Source organism: Juglans microcarpa x Juglans regia, chromosome 6D, assembly GCF_004785595.1.
Source record: "Juglans microcarpa x Juglans regia isolate MS1-56 chromosome 6D, Jm3101_v1.0, whole genome shotgun sequence".
Taxonomy (NCBI): domain Eukaryota; kingdom Viridiplantae; phylum Streptophyta; class Magnoliopsida; order Fagales; family Juglandaceae; genus Juglans; species Juglans microcarpa x Juglans regia.
This window is the reverse complement of record NC_054604.1, coordinates 146,854-170,051: the sequence shown is the minus strand read 5'-3', so window position 1 is coordinate 170,051 and position 23,198 is coordinate 146,854. Positions and strand designations below refer to the sequence as shown.

General features: G+C 35.3%; 2 protein-coding genes across 6 annotated transcripts; both read left to right on the top strand.

Annotated features, from left to right (window-relative positions):
- The first annotated feature begins 3,523 nt into the window (after window positions 1–3,523).
- On the top strand, window positions 3,524–10,872 carry LOC121235036. 2 transcript variants are annotated; one of them, XM_041131240.1, is made up of 7 exons: window positions 3,524–3,808; window positions 4,307–4,691; window positions 4,864–5,020; window positions 5,469–5,513; window positions 8,502–8,667; window positions 8,851–9,218; window positions 10,210–10,872. In XM_041131240.1, exons 1-7 carry the CDS (start codon window positions 3,524–3,526, stop codon window positions 10,526–10,528), a joined length of 1,725 nt encoding a protein of 574 aa, XP_040987174.1. In that variant the 3' UTR covers window positions 10,529–10,872. The 2 variants fall into 2 exon arrangements, with proteins under 2 accessions (XP_040987174.1, XP_040987175.1); XM_041131241.1 differs by having other exon boundaries at window positions 4,299–4,691.
- Window positions 10,873–12,697: 1,825 nt separating this feature from the next.
- Window positions 12,698–20,023, top strand: LOC121236228 (protein BONZAI 1-like). Of its 4 annotated transcripts, XM_041132768.1 has the most exons (17): window positions 12,699–13,031; window positions 13,737–13,784; window positions 14,419–14,567; window positions 14,656–14,704; window positions 16,098–16,154; window positions 16,454–16,642; window positions 16,738–16,872; window positions 17,328–17,389; window positions 17,470–17,572; window positions 17,687–17,801; window positions 18,524–18,600; window positions 18,682–18,819; window positions 18,917–19,081; window positions 19,351–19,464; window positions 19,575–19,671; window positions 19,770–19,868; window positions 19,975–20,023. In XM_041132768.1, exons 1-16 carry the CDS (start codon window positions 12,882–12,884, stop codon window positions 19,862–19,864), a joined length of 1,743 nt encoding a protein of 580 aa, XP_040988702.1. In that variant the 5' UTR covers window positions 12,699–12,881; the 3' UTR covers window positions 19,865–19,868; window positions 19,975–20,023. The 4 variants fall into 4 exon arrangements, 3 of the variants coding, with proteins under 3 accessions (XP_040988702.1, XP_040988701.1, XP_040988703.1); XM_041132767.1 differs by having other exon boundaries at window positions 19,770–19,990; XR_005934672.1 differs by lacking the exons at window positions 19,770–19,868; window positions 19,975–20,023 and having other exon boundaries at window positions 12,698–13,031; window positions 19,367–19,464.
- The last annotated feature ends 3,175 nt before the right edge of the window (window positions 20,024–23,198 follow it).

Sequence of the window (23,198 nt, the reverse complement as noted above, 5' to 3'; positions counted from 1 at the left end):
AACTTTACATGATTGGAAAACCATCAAGGTTTTTGTACGATTTTTTAAGCTTTTTTATGATATGACCTTACTAGTTTCAAGCTCAGTTTATGTAACTTCAAATTTTTTCATTAAAAAAATAACTAAAATCTATAACCATTTGAACAAATCTTCTATGAGTGAGAGTGATATGCTGAAAACCATGTCAAAAAGGATATTGTTGAAATATGACAAGTATTGGGGGGTTTTGAGAAATTGAACTAAATGTTGTTTATTGCATCTATTCTTGGCCATGAGCAAGCATCTAAACTTGTTACATGTTTAAGGAGGATGATTGAGCTAGTATTCAAAATCCAATGTAGGTTCAAGTAGCAGCCAATCAAGTGTTAGTGAGACCCAAAGTAACACTTCTTACGATGATGATGATGATCTCTACAGTATGTATCACCAATATCAAGCATCAAAAGGTGTGGTAGAGTCTAAATTAGAATTGGATACGTTTTTCATGGAAAGTGTTGAATGATTGACACCCGACTTTAATATTCTAATGTGGTGGAAGGTAAACTCAAACAGATATTCGATCCTTGTCAATATAGCTCGAGATGTGTTAGCTATTCTCATACCTACTGTTGCTTCTAAGTTGGCATTTAGCATTAGAGGTCTTGTTTTAGATTCATTTCGTAGCTCATTGGCCCCGACAACAGTTGAATCTCTTATCTGCACACAAAACTGTTTTATGGCTCCCTTCATTAATTATGACTCCCGAGATGTAATGAAAGATGCTGAAAGTTACAAGTTCGAAACCGGTAAAATTCATATTTGAAGAATATTTTCATATAATCATTTCAATTAATTATATGTTTAACATATTTTTTTTCCATGTAAAGATAACTTTGAAGAATATTTTGAATGAGCTCGGTTGAAGATTCCTTGATTACGAAGTTCCTTATGGTGTTTTACAATTTTATTTAGAATTTAGTTGGCTGGCTAACTTATTCAACTTGATAATTTTTTCAGGTAAATATGGATTTTTGCATTGTATGATCTTTCCATTGTTTTTTTTTTTTTTTATGATGGTTCTGATATTGTGATGTGATGATTTTGACATGTAAATATGATATTTCCGTTGTAGGCATAGACTTGTGAGAATAAAATTGATGTGATCTTTTTGTGATTATAATTACGTGAAATAGAATATGATTGTGGGTTTATTCTTTTGAACAGGTTCGCTAGGTGGTTGTAAACTTGTAATCAAATTATTTGACTTTGCCATTGAAGCATTGTAAATGTAATTTATGATAGGCTAGGATTAGATGAGTCTGCATTTAAATTTGAATTATAGATTAATGTAATTTTAAATAGGACTCTAGGATTGCATCCGATAAGGATGAGTATTTATCCAGTAAGGATAAGTGTTTGAATTGTAACTCTAATCAAATCTTATTTATATTATAAGATAAGAGTTTACAAGAGTCATATGTATGTTTCGAGTCTAAAATTCAGTTGAAGAGATAAAGATGCAAGCTTTATTGAAGAAACTGAAGCTGATTTGAATTCGATGCAATTCAAAAGAAGTGATCTAGTTCGAGATGTTCGCTAATAGTTAGCAACGTATCTGGCTGAGATTCTGGATAAACCTGTCAGTAGAGTCCTTCTCCAAATCAATCACAACATTGCCTATTTATAGATGAGTCGGTTGAGGGTTTTATATATACTTGAATAGCACATACTCACAAGTATTGAGAACTTGAAGATTTAGATAGAACTTTAAGAGATCGTGCAAGAGAAAATTCTTGAGAGAAGGATTTCCCAAAAGCTTAGTCTATGGGATTGAGTGAGAGCATACTCCAAAGGAGAGTTACCGTGTTCGAGTTCAACCACTGGAGGTTCCAGTAGGAAAAACAAGGATTGGAGAGTGTCAAAGGTTCTGACTACCTACTGCGGTAGAAGACAAGCGGGTCACGTGTTTAGTTATAAAAGTTTTGTAAACGTTTTACTTGTAATACTCTCAATCGATAAAATTGGTTTTTCTGGGTTTGGTTGCCCCATAGGATTTTACTTTTGATGAGTTCTTCAAAAGGTTTCCCTTTGTAACCAAATTATTGTGTTAATGCTCTTAATATTTTATAATTGATTACTAATATGTGCCAATAGCTTTTGTTTAACATTAACGTACATAATCAGAGATACTTAGGTAATTTCAGGTATAATCTAGGTTTCAAGGTGGCAAAACATTTTATTCAGAACTGGAATTGTTGTAGTGCCTATGCATGTTTTGGGCATGTGGACAATCTGAATTATGAAGTATATGTGGACAGTGAAAATGAATTTTGGACCTCTTGAATGGAGGAATTACAGATGTTCTTAGGTTACGAATGTAGTTGGTGGATAGTGCATTAACAGAATTGGATAAGTATTGGGTTAGCCAAAGTTTAACCATTTTTTAGTTAGTGTATGTCTCTTTTCATATCTTGGCTACCATATTCAAAACTTTACTCCTTATCTTCTATGTTGGCAACCAAAGATTGAAACACATGCTATGTTGATATTAGTAGTGGATTTCAATCCCCATGGCAAGATTCCATTCCAAATTCCAATGGTGAAACTTTTGCTCATTGTCAGGCAGTACTGTTAAAGAGTAACATTGATACTGATTTAATTATAGAATTGTCATTGCCATTATCTTCCAATCATTGGAAGATATCAATACATACAAACCTAAGCATCAACGATAACAATTAGACTCATTCCAAACATCATCAGGTGCAATCCAAAGGAAAGAATAAAATTTTAAGAAAAAAGGGATAGAACTCTTCAAAGCTGGTAATGCTTATTTAAGTTATGACGTTTTAATTGCAAGCACCTGGTACAGAAGCACGACAGGATGACACCAATGGGTGCCATGGGGCATGTTTACAACATCCCTAATTCAATAATTCATTTGACATCATATTCAAGATTTAAAAAAATATAGAAGATTAAACATTAAGAAGGATTTTTTATTTTTTTGTATAGAATGATGTTAAAAAAAATTGGGTTGGATCGGAACACCCAGTTATTCCGAAAGAATTTCAGATCAATACGCCTAAAATCGAGTCGTGTCGAAATATGATTTCTTGGTTGGGATGAGTGATTATCCTATCCCAAGGGGGTCTCCCCTACCCTTGACTAAGCAGACTGTGTCGAGCCACCAAAGAGGAGGTTTAAAAGGGCTAGTCATGGTGGCTTGATCTCGATCATCAATGAGATGGCTGGGCGGTGGAAGGGGAGATCCTTCCTTACTCGCATCTCTATCTTGGGTGGTTGGCAAGACCAAAGTGGTGGCCACAATTGTATTTGTTTGTATTTCTTAAAAAAATTATTATTATATTTTATCTTTAAGGAATTTATTTTTCTATTTTCTCATTTGGTATGCTAAAGGGATCGACTTAATTAATTCGAAAAATAAAAATAAAAAATAAAAATTGAAATAAGCAAAAACACAATATCCAATTTAGTATTCAACCCTAAAAACAATTTAATGAATGCTTTTTATGATATGCTAATGACTTTTGGTCTCCAATGCTCACATTCGCACGGTCCTGTCCTTCCTGTGCGAGAGAGAGCGAGAGGGAGAAGAAGGGAATCAAAAATGAGCGCGCTTCCTTTGAAGAAGCCCAAGGTGGAGACGAAAGATGGGGATGAAGTAGAACTACAATCTAAAACTACCACAAATAACATGGACAACAACAGCATTGAAGAGCAAGAAGAGGCATTGGTGGCCCTGATCGAGCACCGTACACACGAAGTCAAACATCTTAGGCACCGCATCTCCTATTACAAATCTCAGGTTGCCTCATACATGCGCGCGCACACATATATATTAGTTATATTCACGTTCTTTTTCGATCTATCCATTATATCGTTTGTTCATTCTCTCGGACTCAAATTTTGATCTTTCCTAAATCATATTTGGGGCTTATGTGATTGTTTGCTTATTGATGTGCCCTATAAAGTTTTGATATAACTATATGCGGAGTTTCATGAACTGCGTTTTGCTTCTGGAACTTTCTGTCAAAGCTATTTGAACTGATATCATATCATTACGAGCGATCTTTGGCTACTCAATTTCCGTACTTGAGCTTTTAAGAATACTTCTGGTAAAATAGAAAAACTGTGCCGATGTTGGGTTTTGTAGATTATGTTGATTAAATTCACGATTGTGATTGCCAATGGATGGGTGCGATGCTTTTTTTTTTTTTTTTTGGGTCTAGTCATATGTTCCTTGTATCGAAACCTTCTCCCGACGAAACAATCCACTAATAATTTCTTTGAAAAAGGTTTGCAGCTTGAGGAAGCAGAGAGAAGGTTGCATGATTCACAATCTAAATTGGCTCGACTTCGAAGCCAAAGTAATGTTGTGCCAATAAAAGGTTCTCTGGATAATGCATCGAAGAACGTGAAGGTGGAGCGCAGATCAACTAGTCCCATACATATGAATGGAGGTTCTTCTAGCAACCAGCCTCAGTCAAAACCAGAACTTTTAATCCCTGCTGCGAATCCAAAACTTTCCCAGCCTATAAGATCTTCAAATATTTCTAAGACTCAAGCCAATCCACCAGTTTCCACCCAATATAATAGTGCTACAAAAGCGAAAGGGGGCAGACCTTATAGAGTTTCTTCTGAGCCAGAGGTTGTTGAAATTCAGGATAAAGGAACAAAAAGAAAACTTGGTGAGATTCTCTTGTTGAATAGCCTTGCATTATTAGTTTCTCATTTTGTGATTGTGCATATCTAGAATTACAAGTTTGTGGCTTTCTTTGTGTGACATATTATTTGCTCGGTTCAGTTCCTCCACTCCAAGATACCCTTCATGATTCATTAAATCTTTCTTTTGGATTTCAGATGAGAAAGAACACAAGGAACTGATTCCGTTGATACGTAGAAGTTCTTCACCATGCATAATCCACTGCCATAGAAGCAATCATATCTCTAGTCAGCACAAGAGAAAGTTGAGAAGTCTGTCCTTGTGTCCAGTGAACGATCAGCTTTTTGTGACTAGGTAATTTGATGTGTCATTGGTATCTATGAAAAGAAATACTTTGCTTAGAAAGAAAATTGAATTTTCATGGCATAATTGAAAGAGTAATGCTACTCATCATCCCTTTTACGATTATCCTCTGATCATCCCATGACGTGGTATTAAATGACTGGAGGCTATTTATTATGTTTCACTTGTGGGCCTATCATTTAATGCCACATTAAGGGATGTTGAGAGGATGATAATAAAAAGGGTGACAAATAGATTTTTCCTAATTGAAATTTCACATTTTTTGGATAGTTAGATAGAAATTTCTCCATATTTTTAAGTATGTCATGGTATATTTTTTTAACTGCCCTTTATTCTCTATCACATAATGTACTATAATGTTTCAGTATTAATGAACTGTTATTTCTCTCATGAGCTTCTACAGAATCTAATTCTTGGGAGTGTTTTGAAATATATACAGTGCTTTGGATGGATTGGTCAATTTGTGGCAAGTTCGATCGGGGGGGTAAGTCGTAAAATTTTGTCCGAATGCACTTATCTTCACTGTTATATCATTCTGTGAGTTGTTGATAGCATTGCAAAGTGACTATTATAATCATAATGTTATATAGTAATGTTTGTATTTAACCGCAATACAACCTGGCGGACTTTGAACATTTTCTTAGGATAAGCAAAATCTTGTAGATTGGGAAAGTATCTTAGATAGTCCATTCATGACCATATAGTGACATTATCTAAGATATAGTTTATAGGTAGCTGCAGATGTGATTAATAGCACATAGTAATAGCATAAACGCTTATAGTGATTAATAGCTTTTAGTGATTATAGGTAAGCATATAGGGATTAATAGCAGCAAGAGTCTACTAGTGGAGAGGATATGTTCTATGCTTCCTGAAAGGCTTTTGGGAAATCATAGAGCTTGTTTTTCTTCAGCTTTAGGTTTTCTATTGAGAAGGGGAGTTGCTGGAGTTCTGGAAAGGTATATGGCATGTAGAGAAACACTTTTCTCAAATATTCCTTAGTATGCATTTGGTGCTGGTTAGTAGGAAAAAGTAGTTTACCTTGAGGAGTTCTTAAAAAGTGTAGTATAGATGTCCAAAATATGTGTAACTTGGGATTAAGGGTTGGATTTGGTTGATCTCTTGCTTAAATTGATTTTTTTGTTTATTCTATCGAGAGCAAATCAGGAAGTGTACATCCCTCCATTTCCATGCTATGGCTGTTCTTCACTGGTGTTTCTGGTATAAGCTTGGACAGTTAATTGGTTGAGGTGGTGTAAAGGGTGGTAATGCCGTTTTGAATTTGTTGCATCATGTTTGAGATTATATGTGAGGAAGAAGCCTTTCTGTAGTGAATTTGTCCATTCAACACTTGTCACCTCACCTTTGTAATGGAACTAGGGGTGGCAATATTTGACACAACCCATAAACCCAACATGAACACAACACAAAATTAGCGGGGTTGGGTCAAAATGGGTCAACCTAATAAGACATGATTAATTACTGGATCAATAATGGGTCAACCCCACAATCAACCCTTACAACCTGTTTAAATTTTATTTGAAGATTACAATTACAATATGCTTATGTTTGTTATTGTTGGGGTTGCAATATTGACATTCTTAAAGGTTAATATCTAAAAAATATTGCATTTTTTGTTGGTATGTAGTCTTATTTTTTTGGAGATATTAATTATAATGTGGGTACTAAAACTTCTATATATTATTTTCATATGTATGAAATTATGTTAATAATGTCAAACGGGTTATATGGGTTAGTTAACCCATTTACTTCAAATGGGTTGAAACAGGTCAAAATGGGTCATGTCATGTTAACTCATTTCTAATGGATTAATAAATGGGTTTTGCGGGGTCTGGCCCATTTAATTAAATGGGGTGTTTGGGTTGACCTATATAGTTAGATATTCATGACTTGATACGACATGAATATGACCCGTGAACACAAATTGCCACCTCAATATGGAACTAGGTTTGCTTAGATGTGGGTCAAAGCATGATGACAAAGTATATTAAGATTTAAGATTCAACTAATTTATTGGAAATAAAAATAATGTTAACTTAATGTCAACGAAATATAAACAAAAAAGTCCATCAAAAACTCGTATATCTTAAAGAAAATATTAATAGGAATTCTAAATTTTTTAAGGAAACTTGACTTTTTGAAGCAAACATATCAAACTTATTTTGGGCCTTACAGTAAAACACTCATCTAGATTCATAGATCTCTGGGAAAGAAAAAAATTTCTCGAGGAAAATAAAACCCTTAAGATATCCATCAAGGAGTAAAAAAAGAAAATAAAAGAGAAAAAAAAACAGGTACACATCCAAGCATAAATAAAATAACTCCACCATCTTTTCATACTCAATTTTTTTGATAAGTAAGATAAATGTTTTATTGAAATAAGTAAAGGGCATAGGCCAAGTACACATGAAGTATACCTTTTGTAACACCCCATGGGAGGCCTAAGCCACATCTAGGCCCTACTCCACCACCCTCCTTGGCATCGCCCATGCAATTCCAATGCTGTTAAGAATCTCATCCCATAAAACCCTTGCCACCTCACAATGAAGTGATAAATAATCCACATATTCACCACATTTTTTAGACATATCGTATCAATCCATAACAATGAGCTTGCGCTTTCTCAGATTGTTACCCCGTCAATTATTTAAATAGGCTGTGGGTTATGTAAGCAAATGGACTTGATTTAAATTTTATGGGCCAAGCCTAGGATAGCGCCAAGCTTAATTTTGAGGCAAGTATATGGGATATTATTTGATTATATATTAAATATTTTAAAAAATAAAAACCGGGGGGGCGAGCCCCCTGGTTCCATCTATGGTTGAGATTAATGCTAACTAGTGACTACTTGGAACCTTTTCCACTAAATTGTTGTCTCCCACTATAGACTAAAATGCATGCTGTAATGGATGATATATGTTGCTATAATATGGAAACCCCAAAGTTGTCAATGTATGTACAACTTCACCTGGACAGAATACAGACAGGAAAGGGTTTTTTTTTTTTTTTTTGGGGGGGGGGGGGGGGGGGGGGGGGGGGACTTTCTGGAGGCTTCTTTAAGATCTACTTTGTACTGATATGATGAGCATTTTCTAGTTCAATGGATTATAGGTGATATCCTTTTGATGATTGCACATGGAGCTGTAGTGCCTATAATGATACATTTATGTGTATGGTCTCCCACCATGCCCAAACATTATAACAAATATATGTAGTCTTTCACCATGGCCAACCATTATAAAAGAGCCTTTAACCACAAAAGCAGGTAATTGGATTGGTTATCAAATATATTGGACATATGAGAATGGACCTGCATTTTCTATGCCTCACTCCATGTTACAATTGTATAAAATCTTATTTCTGTTTGTACCTTTTATGCACAGATTCAGTTTCTAGATTTATGTTTTATGATATGAAGGTACTCAGCCAGTGTTTTGGTCTTGACCTGCAGTTCAAGTGCCTCTCTACTTAGCTCTACTGATTGCGTATCCCCAAAGCAGAGGAGATGGCCTGAAGATATAGTCTGGCACCCACAGGGGAATTGCCTGTTTTCTGTATACAGTGCTGATGGTGGAGATTCTCAGATATCAGTTCTTAATCTCAATAAGACACAAGGGGTAAGAGTTACCCTCGATATTAGTTATTGAATGATTATACTAGTGCCGTTTGGATACAATTAATATATAACTAAATAAGTATGATGGAATTGGCATACTCTCTGTCCACAAGAATTCAACTTTCATTTCAAAGCAGGTTTCTTTCTTTTCTAACACTAATTTTGTATGTTTGTGTATTGACAGAAAGCTCGTGTAACTTTCTTGGAGGATAAGCCTCATGTTAAGGGTATTATTAACAGCATAACCTTCTTGCCCTGGGAAGATGCCTGTTTTGTCACTGGAGGCAGTGATCATGCTGTTATACTTTGGAGTGAGAAAGATGAGAACTTATGGAAACCAAAGGTATTGCACAGGAGTATGCATTCATCAGCTGTTATGGGAGTAGCTGGGATGCAGCAAAAGCAGATTGTACTGTCTGTTGGGGCAGACAAGCGAATTATTGGGTTTGATGCACAAGTTGGAAGAGCAGATTTCAAGCATCTAATAGAAAGTAAATGCATGAGTGTCTTGCCAAATCCGTGTGACTTCAATTTATTCATGGTTCAAACAGCGTAAGCCATTTCATGACCAGCTTTTCTTGGTGCATTTTGTTGTCTTTACAGTTAACACTCTGCTTCGTTGGTGATCTGAGAGAGAAATTTATGCTGGAGTTCAATACTGCATGAGAGGAACGAACTTAGAGCAAACTACCTATAAGAGATACATCTAGTACAACCATTCATAAATTAAAAGTAATCCCTCAGCCTCACTTAATGTTTTGTTAGCAACAAAACAATCAACCATTCAATGTGATGGAAAGAGCTGTAAAGAAGATATTTATTTAAGCTATCATTGTCGCCTTTTCGATTAAATCACTATACAAGTTTTTATTTTAATGAAAATTAATTATAGTCGAAATAACTGCAGAAGATGCTATTTTGATCATTAACTTCTTACCTAGGAAGAGGAAAGATAAATTTACTTTGGTAGCATCAGAAATACAAACTAACTGAAAAGAGCAAATAATGGTTTTTGAAATTCTATTATCACTATTATATTCGAATGTCACTTGAAGTATATTGGTGATTCTGGCATGCTGGTCTAGTCAACAAAAAAAATAGGGCCTGCTGCCTGCAAACTTGGACCAATTTTGGCTCAGATGGATAGTGTGAATCGTTTCCCTTGAAGTTTTAGCTTAGTTTTTTCAATTATAAATTTGAACTGAGTTAACTATAAAAAATAAATAAATAAATTTAACTGAGTTGTATGATTAGGGTTCAAAGCAAAGAATTTATTGCTTATAGGCGGCAATTATCTGTCCTAGTGCTTATTTACTTATAAAAAAAAAAAAATATCTGTCCTAGTGCTTATTTCTAATGACCGCAAACACTTTGTCTTCATTAAACCTGCCTTGTATACTGGAAATTGTTGTGGCTTTGAGATAGAAAGGACATCTAATTACAGGATGAGCCATGTGCTTGTTTACAAACAAGAGTTTTTCTCCTTTCACTTCCGTCCTAGTTTGGAAATTTGCTGGTTGAATTTTACATGTTTTACATACAGAACTCCCGAGAGGCAGCTCCGATTGTTTGATATCAGATTGAGACAGACTGAACTTCATGTTTTTGGATGGAAGCAAGAAAGCAGTGAATCTCAGTCAGCGCTTATAAATCAAGCTTGGTCTCCTGATGGGTTATACATGACATCTGGTTCAGCAGACCCGATGATTCACATCTTTGATATCAGGTATACCGCTAACAAGCCTTCCCAATCAATACAAGCCCATCAGAAGCGTGTCTTCAAGGCTGTGTGGCTCCAATCACTTCCGCTTCTCATTTCCATATCCTCTGATCTCAACGTTGGATTGCACAAGACCTCTTAAATATTCCACGCTGTTGTTTACTTATATGGCCATAAGAAAGAATTTCTTCCCATGCTTCTGATGTTGCTTTGGCACTGAACTTTATACCTCTTCTGAGGTAGAACAACTTTTTGAAGGTCCATTTTTGCATGACAAAGCAAAACATTGCTGTTGGGATGGTGGAAAAAGATGCAAGTTTTGTAGAAATGCAGTAGTCCTGCAATGGATTGAGGTAAACTGTGGGTCTGATATTTTATGCCGGTGGCGGCCACTTTTGATGATATGGCACACCTGCCATTGAGTCAAGCTGGAAGTGTATGAATCATGATATATGTTTTATTATAATTATTATTGTTATTATAATTTTTTTAAAAAAAGAGAAACATACTGCAACTTGTTTATGTGTTCCAGCGTGTGTTTTGTTGCATTGTTGCATGTTCTACATTGTTGCATGTTCCAGGGGAATGATATCAATGGCTTATTGGAGTTGTGCGCTCAAACTCATGAAAGTGGTGCTGTGTGATAGCCTCGGATAACAAGCATACATCAAAATTCTAATAGTTTCCTTGAAAAAAGAACCAGCAAAGTCTTTGCATCTTGGAGTTGCTCTTATTAGTTTATGAAACGTGGTGGTTGAAGTGGATTTGCATGCATTTGCGGGGTCGGATGAGGGCTGGACATCAATGACGTATACGTATCCATGTTGTGAGGTTTGGTGCTGGTAAGGCGATGGGACGTAGTTGCAGCACCCATGCACGTCTCCCTCACCATCCATCTATCCATCCATGCCTTAGTGGTTGACCTCTTGACCTTTGTGCTCGTTGACGCGTTGCCATGACTTTATCTGAGACAACGTCTGGTCCGAGGCTGGCTTAAAGTTGAAGAGCAGAGATGAGATGAGATGAGATGTAGTAATAATCTTGCATTCGGCTCCTCTACCAATAGGAACCTCTTTACTTTGGAAAGCCTGTGGGACTCGTCCCAAGTGGCTGTGGCGGCCCCCATGCCGGCTGGATATTTTGTTATTTCCCACTTTTGAGTTTGAACATGACTCCGTTCTCTCCTTGCATACCATATTATTGCCAACGCTAATTGGTGCACAATACAGTTAAAAACCGTAGAAATAGAAAGGATGAATAATTATTGTGCCCTCCTTTTTAGTGGTAAGCAGACACGCATGCCTTTTTGTTTGCATTGTCCCCATTTTGTTTTTTCCATCCTTTGATGCCTGCCTGCCTGCCCTGCCCTGCCCTATATGCGCATTTCGAATCCCCCAAATTATTTAATTAGTGAATTTCAGCAGCAGTATCTTTCCCAGTGGTCTGCATATCAACACATCCATCCAATATTTCTGAAAAATTACGAGGAAGGAAGCAATTTCGTGCCAACCAAACTCAAGACGTGTTGGGCATATCCGTCGCATGGTAACTGTTGGGAGTGTTGCTGGGTGGAACCATAGGTCATTGCTGCTCATTGGTCAACCTAAGTGGGTTTGATTTAGATTCGATTCTAATTGTGATTCAGACACGTATCTTATAACAATGCACAAGAAATATGTATTTCAATATATATTGAAATCAAGAAAAATTACATTTATGTATTGATGTGGAGGACCTTTTTACTTTTGACATATCATATTAAAAAAGAAATTTAAATTTTCTATTTTTTAACTTTCCCTTAGAAAAAAGAACTCCTATTATATGAATATTGAATAGTATATGGAAAATCAATTGCTGTACGAGTTCCAAATGGAAAGACTATGAAACCAATGGGTCAACAATAGCTTAGAAAGAAAGGGGTTTGTAAATCTCCTAGCAAATACAATGCTTGGATTGGAATGTGGTACGTGCATTTGTATCAGTTCAAGTTGGTGGCAATGGAAAAAATTTATATTGCAGCCCTAAAATGTAGTTTGGGTATAGAGAATATTTTAAGTATTTTCATAATATTTTATTATTATTATTTTACATATTTTTTATTATTATTTATTATTATTTAATATTCTATTTTTATGTTTTTATTATTATTTATAAAATACCTGAAAATACAACGAAACCTAAAACTGCTGCCAACTTCAATTTCTTTTTCGTTGGTTGGCGTGATTTGACCTTTCAGTAAAAAAAAATAAAAAACAGAGAGAAGAAAAACGCGTTATCTTTTGGCCCTTAGGGAAATACTTTCGGATGGTGATGGACCCACCAAACACTTTGGAAGAAGTTAGAGAGAGAGAGAGAGAGAGAGAGGCATGTGATACGATAAGAAGAAGAAACTTCACGGCTGTACCATCCATCGATCTACCCAAGACTCTCCTCTCTCCTCTACCGGGGTTTTTCATATTTCATACCTCGCTGAGCTCAGCCGACGCGTATTTTTTATGGGCAACTGCTGCTCAGACGAGGCCGGCGGAAGGGCGGCCGTGGGCGGCACTGCTGCTTCTCAAGACAACCCAATCAATGCTCCAAATGATGCCGTCTCTCATTTCCTCAACTCTCGCGGCTACCACGGCCTCTACTCTCAGATCGAGGTTCCCTCTCTCTCTCTCTCTCTGTACTTTCTACGAGGTTTCGTCTTCGCAATACGATTTGACTTAATTACCCAAGCTAATTTCATTTCAACAACAACTGCTTGAATCCGTAGGTCCTCCTTCCACTTGTCACTGAATACTCGATGTAGAGTATCTTGCAACTTATCACACATCCTTGATTGTAATTTCTCTATATATAGCTTTCGGAAATAAGCGATTCTTTCAAGTTTATGCTTCTTGAAATACGGCATTTTGGCGGAATCTTTCATTATTAGTGTCTTCTCCTAAAACGTAGCTCGCTCTCTCTGTCATATGATATTTGCTGCTGTTGGTGGATTACGTCGAGTAAATGCGTTTATTGTCCATAGTACAATTTGGATCAGAAGGCCTAATTCTATTTGACCTTGGCTTGACTGAAAACTTTCTGCTCTTCTTGGATTTTAACGTTCATAAAATTTGGCTCAAGTCAAAGTCGAGCAATATAATTGACACACACAAGAGAGAGACCTAGTCTTTCGGATTGTTCAACTTAATATTTTTTTTTTTTTTATCATCGATGATAATGTTACAGAGTTAATAATTTTCTTAGCAAGATGATTTATCTCTCATGTTTGTCGTTTTATTCCTTTTCAGAAGAAATTGTTAATTTAGCTTACCCTTCGTGCCCTCATTGATTCTTGTCTCTTAAAAAAAATTTGTTTGCAGCTATCATATTCTGCTTCAGACTTGCGTGATCGGGACTTGCTCTCCAAGGTCGTTGCTTTACTTTCTAATGGATGATGTTATATACTTTCATCGGCAAGGTTTTTTGGTTTACTTATGAATGTGCTTTCGAGGTTGCTTCTTGTGTGCGTGAGATGGGGTCAGATACATTCGACTGCTTAGTTGAATGATTATATGTCTTACAATCAGGAGAGCTTGTAATTTGTGGGTAACTTTATTAGTTACAAGCTAATTAACTTATCCAACCTAATATGTTGACTAATGTCTTTACCTGGTCACAATTGCTTCTTTCTAAACAGTTGATTTGGAACCTCATCAATCAAATCGTTATCACAATAGGCTCCATGGAGAAAGTGCTATAAACAATAAATCAAATATTTTTGAAAAAATAAATTTTCAGGGTAGAGAATCAAATGACCATTTAGATTGGGGTTTCAGATTAATTAGTATGTTTAATTCTTTCAGAGTGTTCTTTACGCTCCTTCTCTTAATGATGATGTTTTTTAGAGCTCAAATTTTTCTCTCACAATATTGTAAGGAATTTTCGATCTGGACTCCATGGTTCTGATGATTAATGATGCTCTCATTCTCCATTTCTTTGTCATGTATATATTTCTTTATTTCAGAAATTTATCGTATTATTCACAATTTTTGTGTTCTACAGAGTGATCCCATGGTAGTTGTTTATACCAAAGGAAGAGATGGAACACTTGAAGAACTTGGCCGCACTGAAGTAGTTCTAAATTCGCTAAATCCGACATGGATCACAAAACATACTATCAGTTATCAATTTGAAATCGTGCAGACATTAGTGTAAGTTCAATGCATTTCTACATTTTATCCACCAAATTTGCACTATTATTCACTGTAAGATACGTGTTGAAATTACCATTTATCACAGGTTTCGTGTGTATGATGTTGACACTCAATTCCACAATGTTGAAGTAAAGGTATATCTATATCTTTGTTGGTGTTGTCTCTACTCCTCTTATATATATATATATATATATATATATATTTGCTTCGATAATGATTCTTACTGTATTTATCATTGAATCCATTATCAAAGCTTAGAACAAGTGATCGCTAATCTTTACTGGTTCATGTTATATATCCACTTAACTTACATTTGCTTAAAATATCTGATATTGCAATACACAAAAGTGTACTGCAGAAAAAGTGGGATAGTTTTTTTTTTTTTTTTTTTTTTTTTTTTTTTTTTTTTTTTTTTTACCTTATGAGCAATATATTGTTCCTCTCATGGACCCCTACTTTATTTTTTTAATGCATCTCGTAATAAGTACTTTAATATCCATCTCTGGCTATCTGTTCAGCTTCATTGTATCAAAATATCCAAGCTTGCAATTTACCATTATCTGAGCTGCTTTGGAATCTCAAAAACTTGAGAAAGATTTGTTTTAATAAGTAATAAATCATTACTGAGAAGTGAAAAAGGTGTAACTCAGTACATAGGGAGTATACAAGAAAGATGTCAATTTAGAAGGGGAAAGATCAATGTTTTTAATTTCCTTATATTCCAGCCAGAATGGCTGAAATTTTCCATACTGGAACAGTAACCTGTACAAGGTTAATCTAATGTTTCGTCCTGGCCTAAATTTCGGACATTTCGGATCATTCCAACCATTTCAGCTTAAATAAACATTTCGGTCCGGCAAGTTCAGCAGAATGGCAGCTCTGTTAATTTCTGTTTTTTGCACATTTTGTCTCTTGCTATTCTCTGACAATCAGTATGCATGAGTAAGTTAGGAGTTTTTCGGTTCCATTGACTACTCTCTGACAACGTTGTCTTCATTGTAAAATAATACTTGTATCTATAGACTTTATGGTCACTGTAATGGAATTCAAAACCTTGGAAAAGATGCTAAAAACACATGCAACTTGAGACCATAGTCTATAGATACAGTCCAATGGAAAATCATGTTGATAAAGAAGTTCTCTAGAGAAACAAATTTCCAATCTACTAATATTAAAATCTATAAACTGGCCTAGATACTTGAAATCGAGTGGTTCTTGATCTCCTATTGCCTGCTTTAACACTCAATGCAGGAGAGACAAATATGGGAAAGTTAGATACATTGACTGGTTGCATGATCTTCCATCTGTTCTGTCTTTTAGCTCTATGGTTGGTATATTTGAGGTTGTGTTCATTTATTTATTTACTAGATTCTAATTTATATGCTTGTGTTTATTGGCATCGTAAATATGATCTCAATGTTTGATTAAATGCTCTGAGCTACAGTATAGATGATTTGCTATGTTACTTTCATTCAAGGGCAAGCAAGCCCAAAATTCAGTTCATAATGGACGATTTAACTTGCGCAGATGCTTAGGTTGGATGAGCAGCAATTTCTTGGTGAGGCTTCTGGTGCGTTGTCTGAGGTATAATGCAGAGAATATGCAAACTTAAATCTTCCTTCTCTATTGAGTCAAGTTGAGTAGTTGCATAATTCTGCATATAATACTCAGAGAGGGAGGGAGGGGGGGGAGTAGTTGTCACACATGTCGAAAACTTGATTTATGATCCACAAGTTTGGTGTTTCGTATTGTCGTGTTCTTCTGTTTCTGTACCTTCGCTACTCCAAGAATTCTTCAACTGAAGCATAAAGTTCATTACATTTACTGAGAGTTAAAATTTGAATTATATTAAATTCTCAGCAATCTTGTGTTTATCTGTGCAGATAGTCACTAAATCAAACCGCTCATTGACCTTAGATCTTGTACGCAGAGAAGAATCTAGCAGATCAACCCATCCAAGAAACTATGGAAAGCTTACTGTGCATGCTGAGGAATGCATTAGTTCAAAAACCACGACAGAGATGATATTGAGGTGTTCAGATTTGGAATACAAGGATCTCTTCTCAAGAAGTGTATGGGCTACTAGGTTCATGATATCTTTCTATTTTCTTAGATATTACAAGGAACCTTAATTATGCAGCTTTGCATGTTCTAACTTATCTTGCAGGACCCCTTTTTGGTAATATCAAAAGTAGTGGAAAGTGGGATCCCAATTCCAGTTTACAAAACAGAAGTTATAAAGAATGATCTCAAGCCAACATGGAAGACAGTGTATTTGAATATTCAACAAGTTGGAAGCAAGGTAAAAGGAAGTTTGCCCTCAATAGCTAGAGTTGGCATCTACCACTAGAAATTTGGCATCGTTTGCTATAGGCGCACATCATTTTTTCCATAGGTGTACACCATTGTTTCATCCTAGGCATTTATTATAAGATGGAAGATCCAAGTTTTGGTTTCTTATTAGTTGATAGGATAGTTTTGCTTGCGTACTTTTTTTTCCTTGCATCTCTAAAATAAGAGTACTAGAAGTGTAATGCTGGTCCATTGTGGGGATGTCTGTTATTAAGCAAATATACTCACATTCAGTGCTCCAGTTTGGCAACCATCTGGTAAATAAATATGGGTTGATGTTGTTGAGTATGGATTTTGGGAACATGCCTGTAAGATACTACGAATTTTCGTCTGTTTGTGTTAGTCTTCTCATTCCCCCCCCCACCCCCCCCCCCCCCCAAAAAAAAAAAAAAATTTGACATGCAGGAAAGTCCACTAGTGATAGAGTGCTTCAACTTCAATAGCAGCGGAAAACATGATTTGATAGGGTAAATTGACATCTTACCCGTCATCATTTTCTCCTGATCGCTGTAGACCAGAATGCTGACTTAGCTTGTTGAATTATCAGAAAAGTTCAGAAATCATTAGCAGATTTGGAAAAGCTTCATTCCGGTGGGCAAGGCGAAAATTTGTTTTTACCTAGTCTGGTTGGGCAAAATTACCACAACAAGGTCCAATTATGTGTATCAATTTTATTTTGCATCTTGAGAAGTCTAGTCTTTGACATTAGTTCCTATAAAAAGTAGTATTTGACATTATTTTGAAGGTTTTTGAATGTTATGCAGGTACTTAAGAGCCAGCTATTTGTAGACAAGTATACCCAGAATATCCAACACACTTTCTTAGATTACTTGGCTGGGGGTTGTGCACTGAATTTCATGGTGGCTATTGATTTCACTGGTATTCATCTATGCAGCCAATTTGTTTAAAGTACCTGAAAAAATCTTCCTGCATATTAATTAACTTTACTATAAAGATTATGAAGGAAGTGCATGTTAATTTTCACCTTATAAAAAAAATAATGATAAAAAAATTAAAAAAAAAAAAAAGGGAAGTGCACTTTAATACTTTTTTTTTTTTTTTTTGGAATAAAAACTTGGTTGCCTTTTATTCATTTCAACATTCTTGTTTTGGTTATGCTTTTAGTAATTGTAAGCACTTGAAATTGTTATTCAATTGCCTCTTCTGAAGTATTCTGTCACTTTATGCATCCCTCTCTCCTACCTTTCTTATGGTCTCTTTGTCAATGTCCTAAATGAATTCTTACTCATATCATATATAGGGTCAATTGTACATGATAGAATGTGTTTCTTTGTAAGTCAACATATCTCAGGTCGGTTCAGGGTTTTCTAATTTTTTTTAATGTGTAATTGCTTTATAATATAATATTTTCATTAGAGCAGTTTTAGCTTTTACAAACTTTTGCTACATTTGTCATTATTTCTTAGTTACTTTTGTAAAGTTCATTTTCACATTTTTCTTTCCTTACGATTGCTTAAAAGGAATGTTTACATGGAATAATTTAAGATAAGTTACTTATAAAAAAAAAAATTTAAGATAAGTTATGTGTAGGTGTTTAGGTACTGCAATATCTTATCATGAACTCCATTCTTTTCTATCAGCTTCGAATGGAAATCCACGTCTGCCTGATTCCTTGCATTATATTGATCCTTCTGGACGACCAAATTCATACCAGAGAGTGAGAACTCGGTCCCTTCTATAACAATTTTCTTAAACTTCTATGGGGCACACCAATCTGATGGTGGTACATGCTTTTCAGGCAATCATCGAGGTAGGAGAGGTGTTGCAGTTTTATGACGCAGACAAGCGCTTTCCTGCCTGGGGATTTGGAGCACGACCGATCGATGGTCCAGTCTCTCACTGTTTCAACTTAAATGGAAGCAGTCATCACTGTGAGGTGTAATGGTGGCGAAATCTATTATTGCTTCTTTATGTTATAGATGTCCTTGTTTCAAAGCCTTTATATTGAGCATATGTAAGCCTATTTCTCTCAGGTTGAAGGCATCCAAGGAATTATGATGGCATATACAAGTGCCCTCCTTAATGTTTCTCTTGCAGGGCCAACTCTTTTTGGACCTGTGATTGGCAATGCTGCACAAATTTCCAGCCAGTCTCTTGCAAATGGGGGTCGAAAATACTTTGTTTTGCTAATAATCACGGTAAGAATTAGAATTGGGCCCTTATGATTTTTTTCGTAGTCGCTCATAAAGGTTGCATATGTAGGTGCGATTTTGGTTAGTATGCATAATGCCTGAATTTAGTTACCATTTCTACCTTTTACTTAGTAGCTTGTTCTGAACTTCCTTTTGAGGATGTGAAAAATCCTTCCATGTTTCAGAATCCAAAAGTTTTGTTTTACATGATTAATATTCATCTGTCCTTTCAATGTTGAATTCCCCTTCTCTTGAGTACTCACTGCTATTTTTAGGATGGAGTGGTAACAGATCTCCAAGAAACCAAAGATGCCCTTGTGAAAGCATCTGACCTGCCATTGTCGATCCTTATTGTTGGAGTTGGAGGAGCTGATTTCAAAGAAATGGAGGTATTTCATTCTCTTTTTGTCTGTTTCATCTGTTTCACTGTCCATTCTTTGTACCGTAGGGCTTCCATTATTCAGTCCAAATAACCATCTCAACCTATATTCTTATACAGATTTTAGATGCAGATAAGGGAGAGAGACTTGAAAGTTCCACTGGACGTGTTGCTTCACGTGATATAGTCCAGTTTGTTCCTTTCCGGGATGTACAGGGTAAGTCAGCGACCTTATATTAATTGGTTCACATGCCAAATTCTAGCAGAATTTGGCAATAGCGTCTATTTGGGCAGTGACTTTCCTTGTACTTGCAGGTGGAGAGATTTCTGTTGTTCAAGCACTTCTTGCCGAATTACCTACGCAATTTTTAACCTACATGCGGACCAGGGATATCCAACCAATTTCCTGATAATGTAAACTGTACATATGAAATTTTTAATCTATATAAGTCGGCTCAACTTCATTTTGGCCACCATGGTTTTCAGGATGTTAGTAAGTTGCCTTTCTTTATATTAATAGAAAGGATAATGTTATATATGGGCAACGTACATCTCGGCCTTACAAAGAAGCCCTTTGCCAATTAGATATAGACGGCCTCACGTTCCTTGGTCTGACCCTTACGGGCTTGTTTAAAGTTTTACAGAATGCTAGCTCGGCTGCTTGAGCGCCCAAAGCAATTTTTTTTTTTTTTTTTTTGAAAGTGTTACGGTCAAAGAGATTCCATAAAAGTAAATTTAGAAATTGACTTGGTTTTATATAATATGTTAAATTTACTTTATAATCAAAGTAACACTATAATCTAATGTATCATATTAATTTACGTCAATTTGTGGGTTTATTTTAATGTAATCTCTTTGTGGCTACAATGCTTTTTTTTTTTTTATTTGCTAAAATTTTTCCAGGGTAGGAAGCAATGTGAAGGCCCTAAAAATGGAAATAAAACCTGGTTGTGGGGCGATTGTATCTTTAGAGATAGTAATTGGGATGATTATGGGGGAGAACAAGTTGAGATGGGGGAGTTGGATATGTGATTTTCTGTTTCTCTTATTTTCTGGCTACAATATAAGTTGAGTATTGATACACAACATATTTCAAAACAATGTTGTAAGATAAGGATATTCTTGTAAAATAATGTTACTTTTATAAAGTGTTTTACAAAATTACTTTTCATTTAACACATTATTGTGGAATGTGGTGTGAAAAATATTATGTATAAATCATTTTCCATATAAGTTTAGCTTAAGCACGAAATGAAGTGGGGGTGGGGTAATAGGAACGTTTACTTTAACAAACTCACTATGACGACTATGATAAGATGCTCAGGCCAGTTAGTAGCAAGTCCAAGAAGTTGGCAATTAGCGCTGAACAGAAATCTGAAAATTCAACTATGCTCTGGCTCCGCTCCGACTTTGTAATGGGCACGATGACTTTAACAAACTCACTTTGCAGAATGTGATAAGGATGCTCAAGCCAAGTAGTAGCAATCCAAGAAGTTGGCAATTAGGATTAAGTAGAAATCTGAAAATCTGATTCCACTTCGGCCTTCGCTCCAACTTCAAAAAATTGAAGTCGAAGTCTGAGTTTTTTTCATCCAAAAAGTTGAAGTTGGAGGTGGAGTTGGTCCGACTCCGACTTTGCCCTTCGACTCCACTTTCGATATTGCACATATGTTATAAAAATATATATATGTATTTTTCTATACATTCATCATATATATTTTATATAAGTACAACTCATAAACTCAATAATAGTATGAGCTAATTATTATAAAATAATATACTTATACTATAATATAAATTAACTAAATTGATTAATAATAGTTTAGTTTATGACATATGCAAAAATCATACTATTAGTCCATTACTACTAAGTATCATGTAACACTAATGTATAATAACATGTAATGCTAATGTATAAAGACTAATATATAATAACATGTAATGTAATGCATAATAACTAATGTATAATAATATTTAATACTAACATATAAACACTCATCTATAAATTTATAATAACATGTAATACTAATGTATAATAACATTAGTATAATAATATATAATACTAAGTCTAGTATATAATTAAGTTAGAAATGAGTTAGAAGCTAATATAATAATATGTAATTAATTATTATAGTACAAGTCTATAGACTATGTTACTATAATAGGAATAAGTTAGACACTAGTATAGTAAAAGTATAATGAGTCTATAGACTATAATAATACGCAATTCTCAATAATCAATACTATAGTACAAGTATAAATACAAACAATTGTATTTAAACCCTATAGTACAAGTCTATTTATACTAATGTATAATAAGATTATAGACTTACAGTACATGTAATACCAAAGTATAATAACACTAGTATAATAAATTCTATTTAAATTTTAAACAATACAATACAAGTGGATAAACATAGTAATTGTTATTAATCAATACTAACAATTTAATTGAGTGATAAAAAATTAATAAAACCATAAATAGAATGGTAACATATAATTAGACAATAGACAATAGAATGGTAATAATCCATACTAAGTACTAACAATTATAAAAACAATAAATAAATAAAAAACTTAGGATTAAAAGCCTAAAACAAAGATTAAGATTAAGATTAAATTTACGGTTTTAAAAAATAGGGTTTAGGGAAAAAAAAAAACCCAAAAACGGCGCCGTTTCCTGAAAAAAAGTGCCGTTTGCGGCTGCCAGAGGCGTGTTTGTATCTCCCTAAAGAAACGGTGTCGTTTCATAGGAAAACGGCGCCATTTTGACTAAATCCTACCGAATAAACCCCCGGCCCCGACTCACCCTCGGTTCCATACTCCCTCAATTAGTCGAATCTCTCCCTTCTCATTTTGAAAACCCTAGGTCCCCTACTCCCGCAGCCCCTGCTAGCCCGTCGCCGACTCGCCGCCGGTCGCCTCGGAATCTCTACCCCCGCTGTGCAGACGCCTTCCCTCGCCTCTTGAGTTCCTCCACTCTCGGTCTCTCAGTGTCGAAGCCACTGCCCATCGAAGAGTTTAACTGCCGAAGTCGGTAAGTGCCTCTTTTCCTTTCCCCAAAGATCTGTGATTTTTGGTTACCCATGATTTTAATTTTTATATTCATTTGAATTGTGAGCTGTTATGTGCAAATCCAACGATCTGTGTTTGAGATGGAGTGCGGTGCCCAAAATCCGACTCCGCTCAGACAACTCGGAGGTTGGCCATTCCGACTCCGATCCGGTCGGTGCTCAAGTGCTATCATTAGGTGTTTATCATGCCGAAGCATAATTCGATTGACTTTTTTATATTTTGGTAATTTCTAACACTACACTTGTCTACAATCAGGGTTCATATCCTTTTGTACAGTTTCATACGGATAATTACCGATCAATAAAAAGTTCCATACAGATAATTAAGCTATTTAGAATATAGGAGATATATTATATTAAGGTTTAAATTTTAAAACCATTGCATTTCTCCATTCTCAAAATTTGTACACAATGTTTGGTACTTCATTTTGTGTTATCTGCTTGATGGTGAACAAGTTATTCTATAATATTTCGCTTTTCAATCAATGCTTTTCTGGTTTCATTCTGCCGTTTCCTACTTTACAGAAGCATTTAATTTTCGAGCATGTTTCTGTGAGCTATTAGTGCACTCTCTTTACTGGATTTTATCTTGATAGTTTCGTTAAAAATTGACAGCGCATATCAGTACTTTATATTCGTGATTAATTAAAATGACTCTATTAGATATGAT

Excerpts from the sequence above, each read along its gene's own strand:
- LOC121235036 (XM_041131240.1), top strand. The coding sequence starts at position 3,524 with ATGACTTTTGGTCTCCAATGCTCACATTCGCACGGTCCTGTCCTTCCT. Across the intron at positions 3,809-4,306 it reads TCTCCTATTACAAATCTCAG|CTTGAGGAAGCAGAGAGAAG; the intron begins GTTGCCTCATAC and ends AAAGGTTTGCAG. Across the intron at positions 8,668-8,850 it reads ATCTCAATAAGACACAAGGG|AAAGCTCGTGTAACTTTCTT; the intron begins GTAAGAGTTACC and ends GTGTATTGACAG.
- LOC121236228 (XM_041132768.1), top strand. The coding sequence starts at position 12,882 with ATGGGCAACTGCTGCTCAGACGAGGCCGGCGGAAGGGCGGCCGTGGGC. Across the intron at positions 14,705-16,097 it reads TCCACAATGTTGAAGTAAAG|ATGCTTAGGTTGGATGAGCA; the intron begins GTATATCTATAT and ends TAACTTGCGCAG. Across the intron at positions 19,082-19,350 it reads TTGTTTTGCTAATAATCACG|GATGGAGTGGTAACAGATCT; the intron begins GTAAGAATTAGA and ends TGCTATTTTTAG.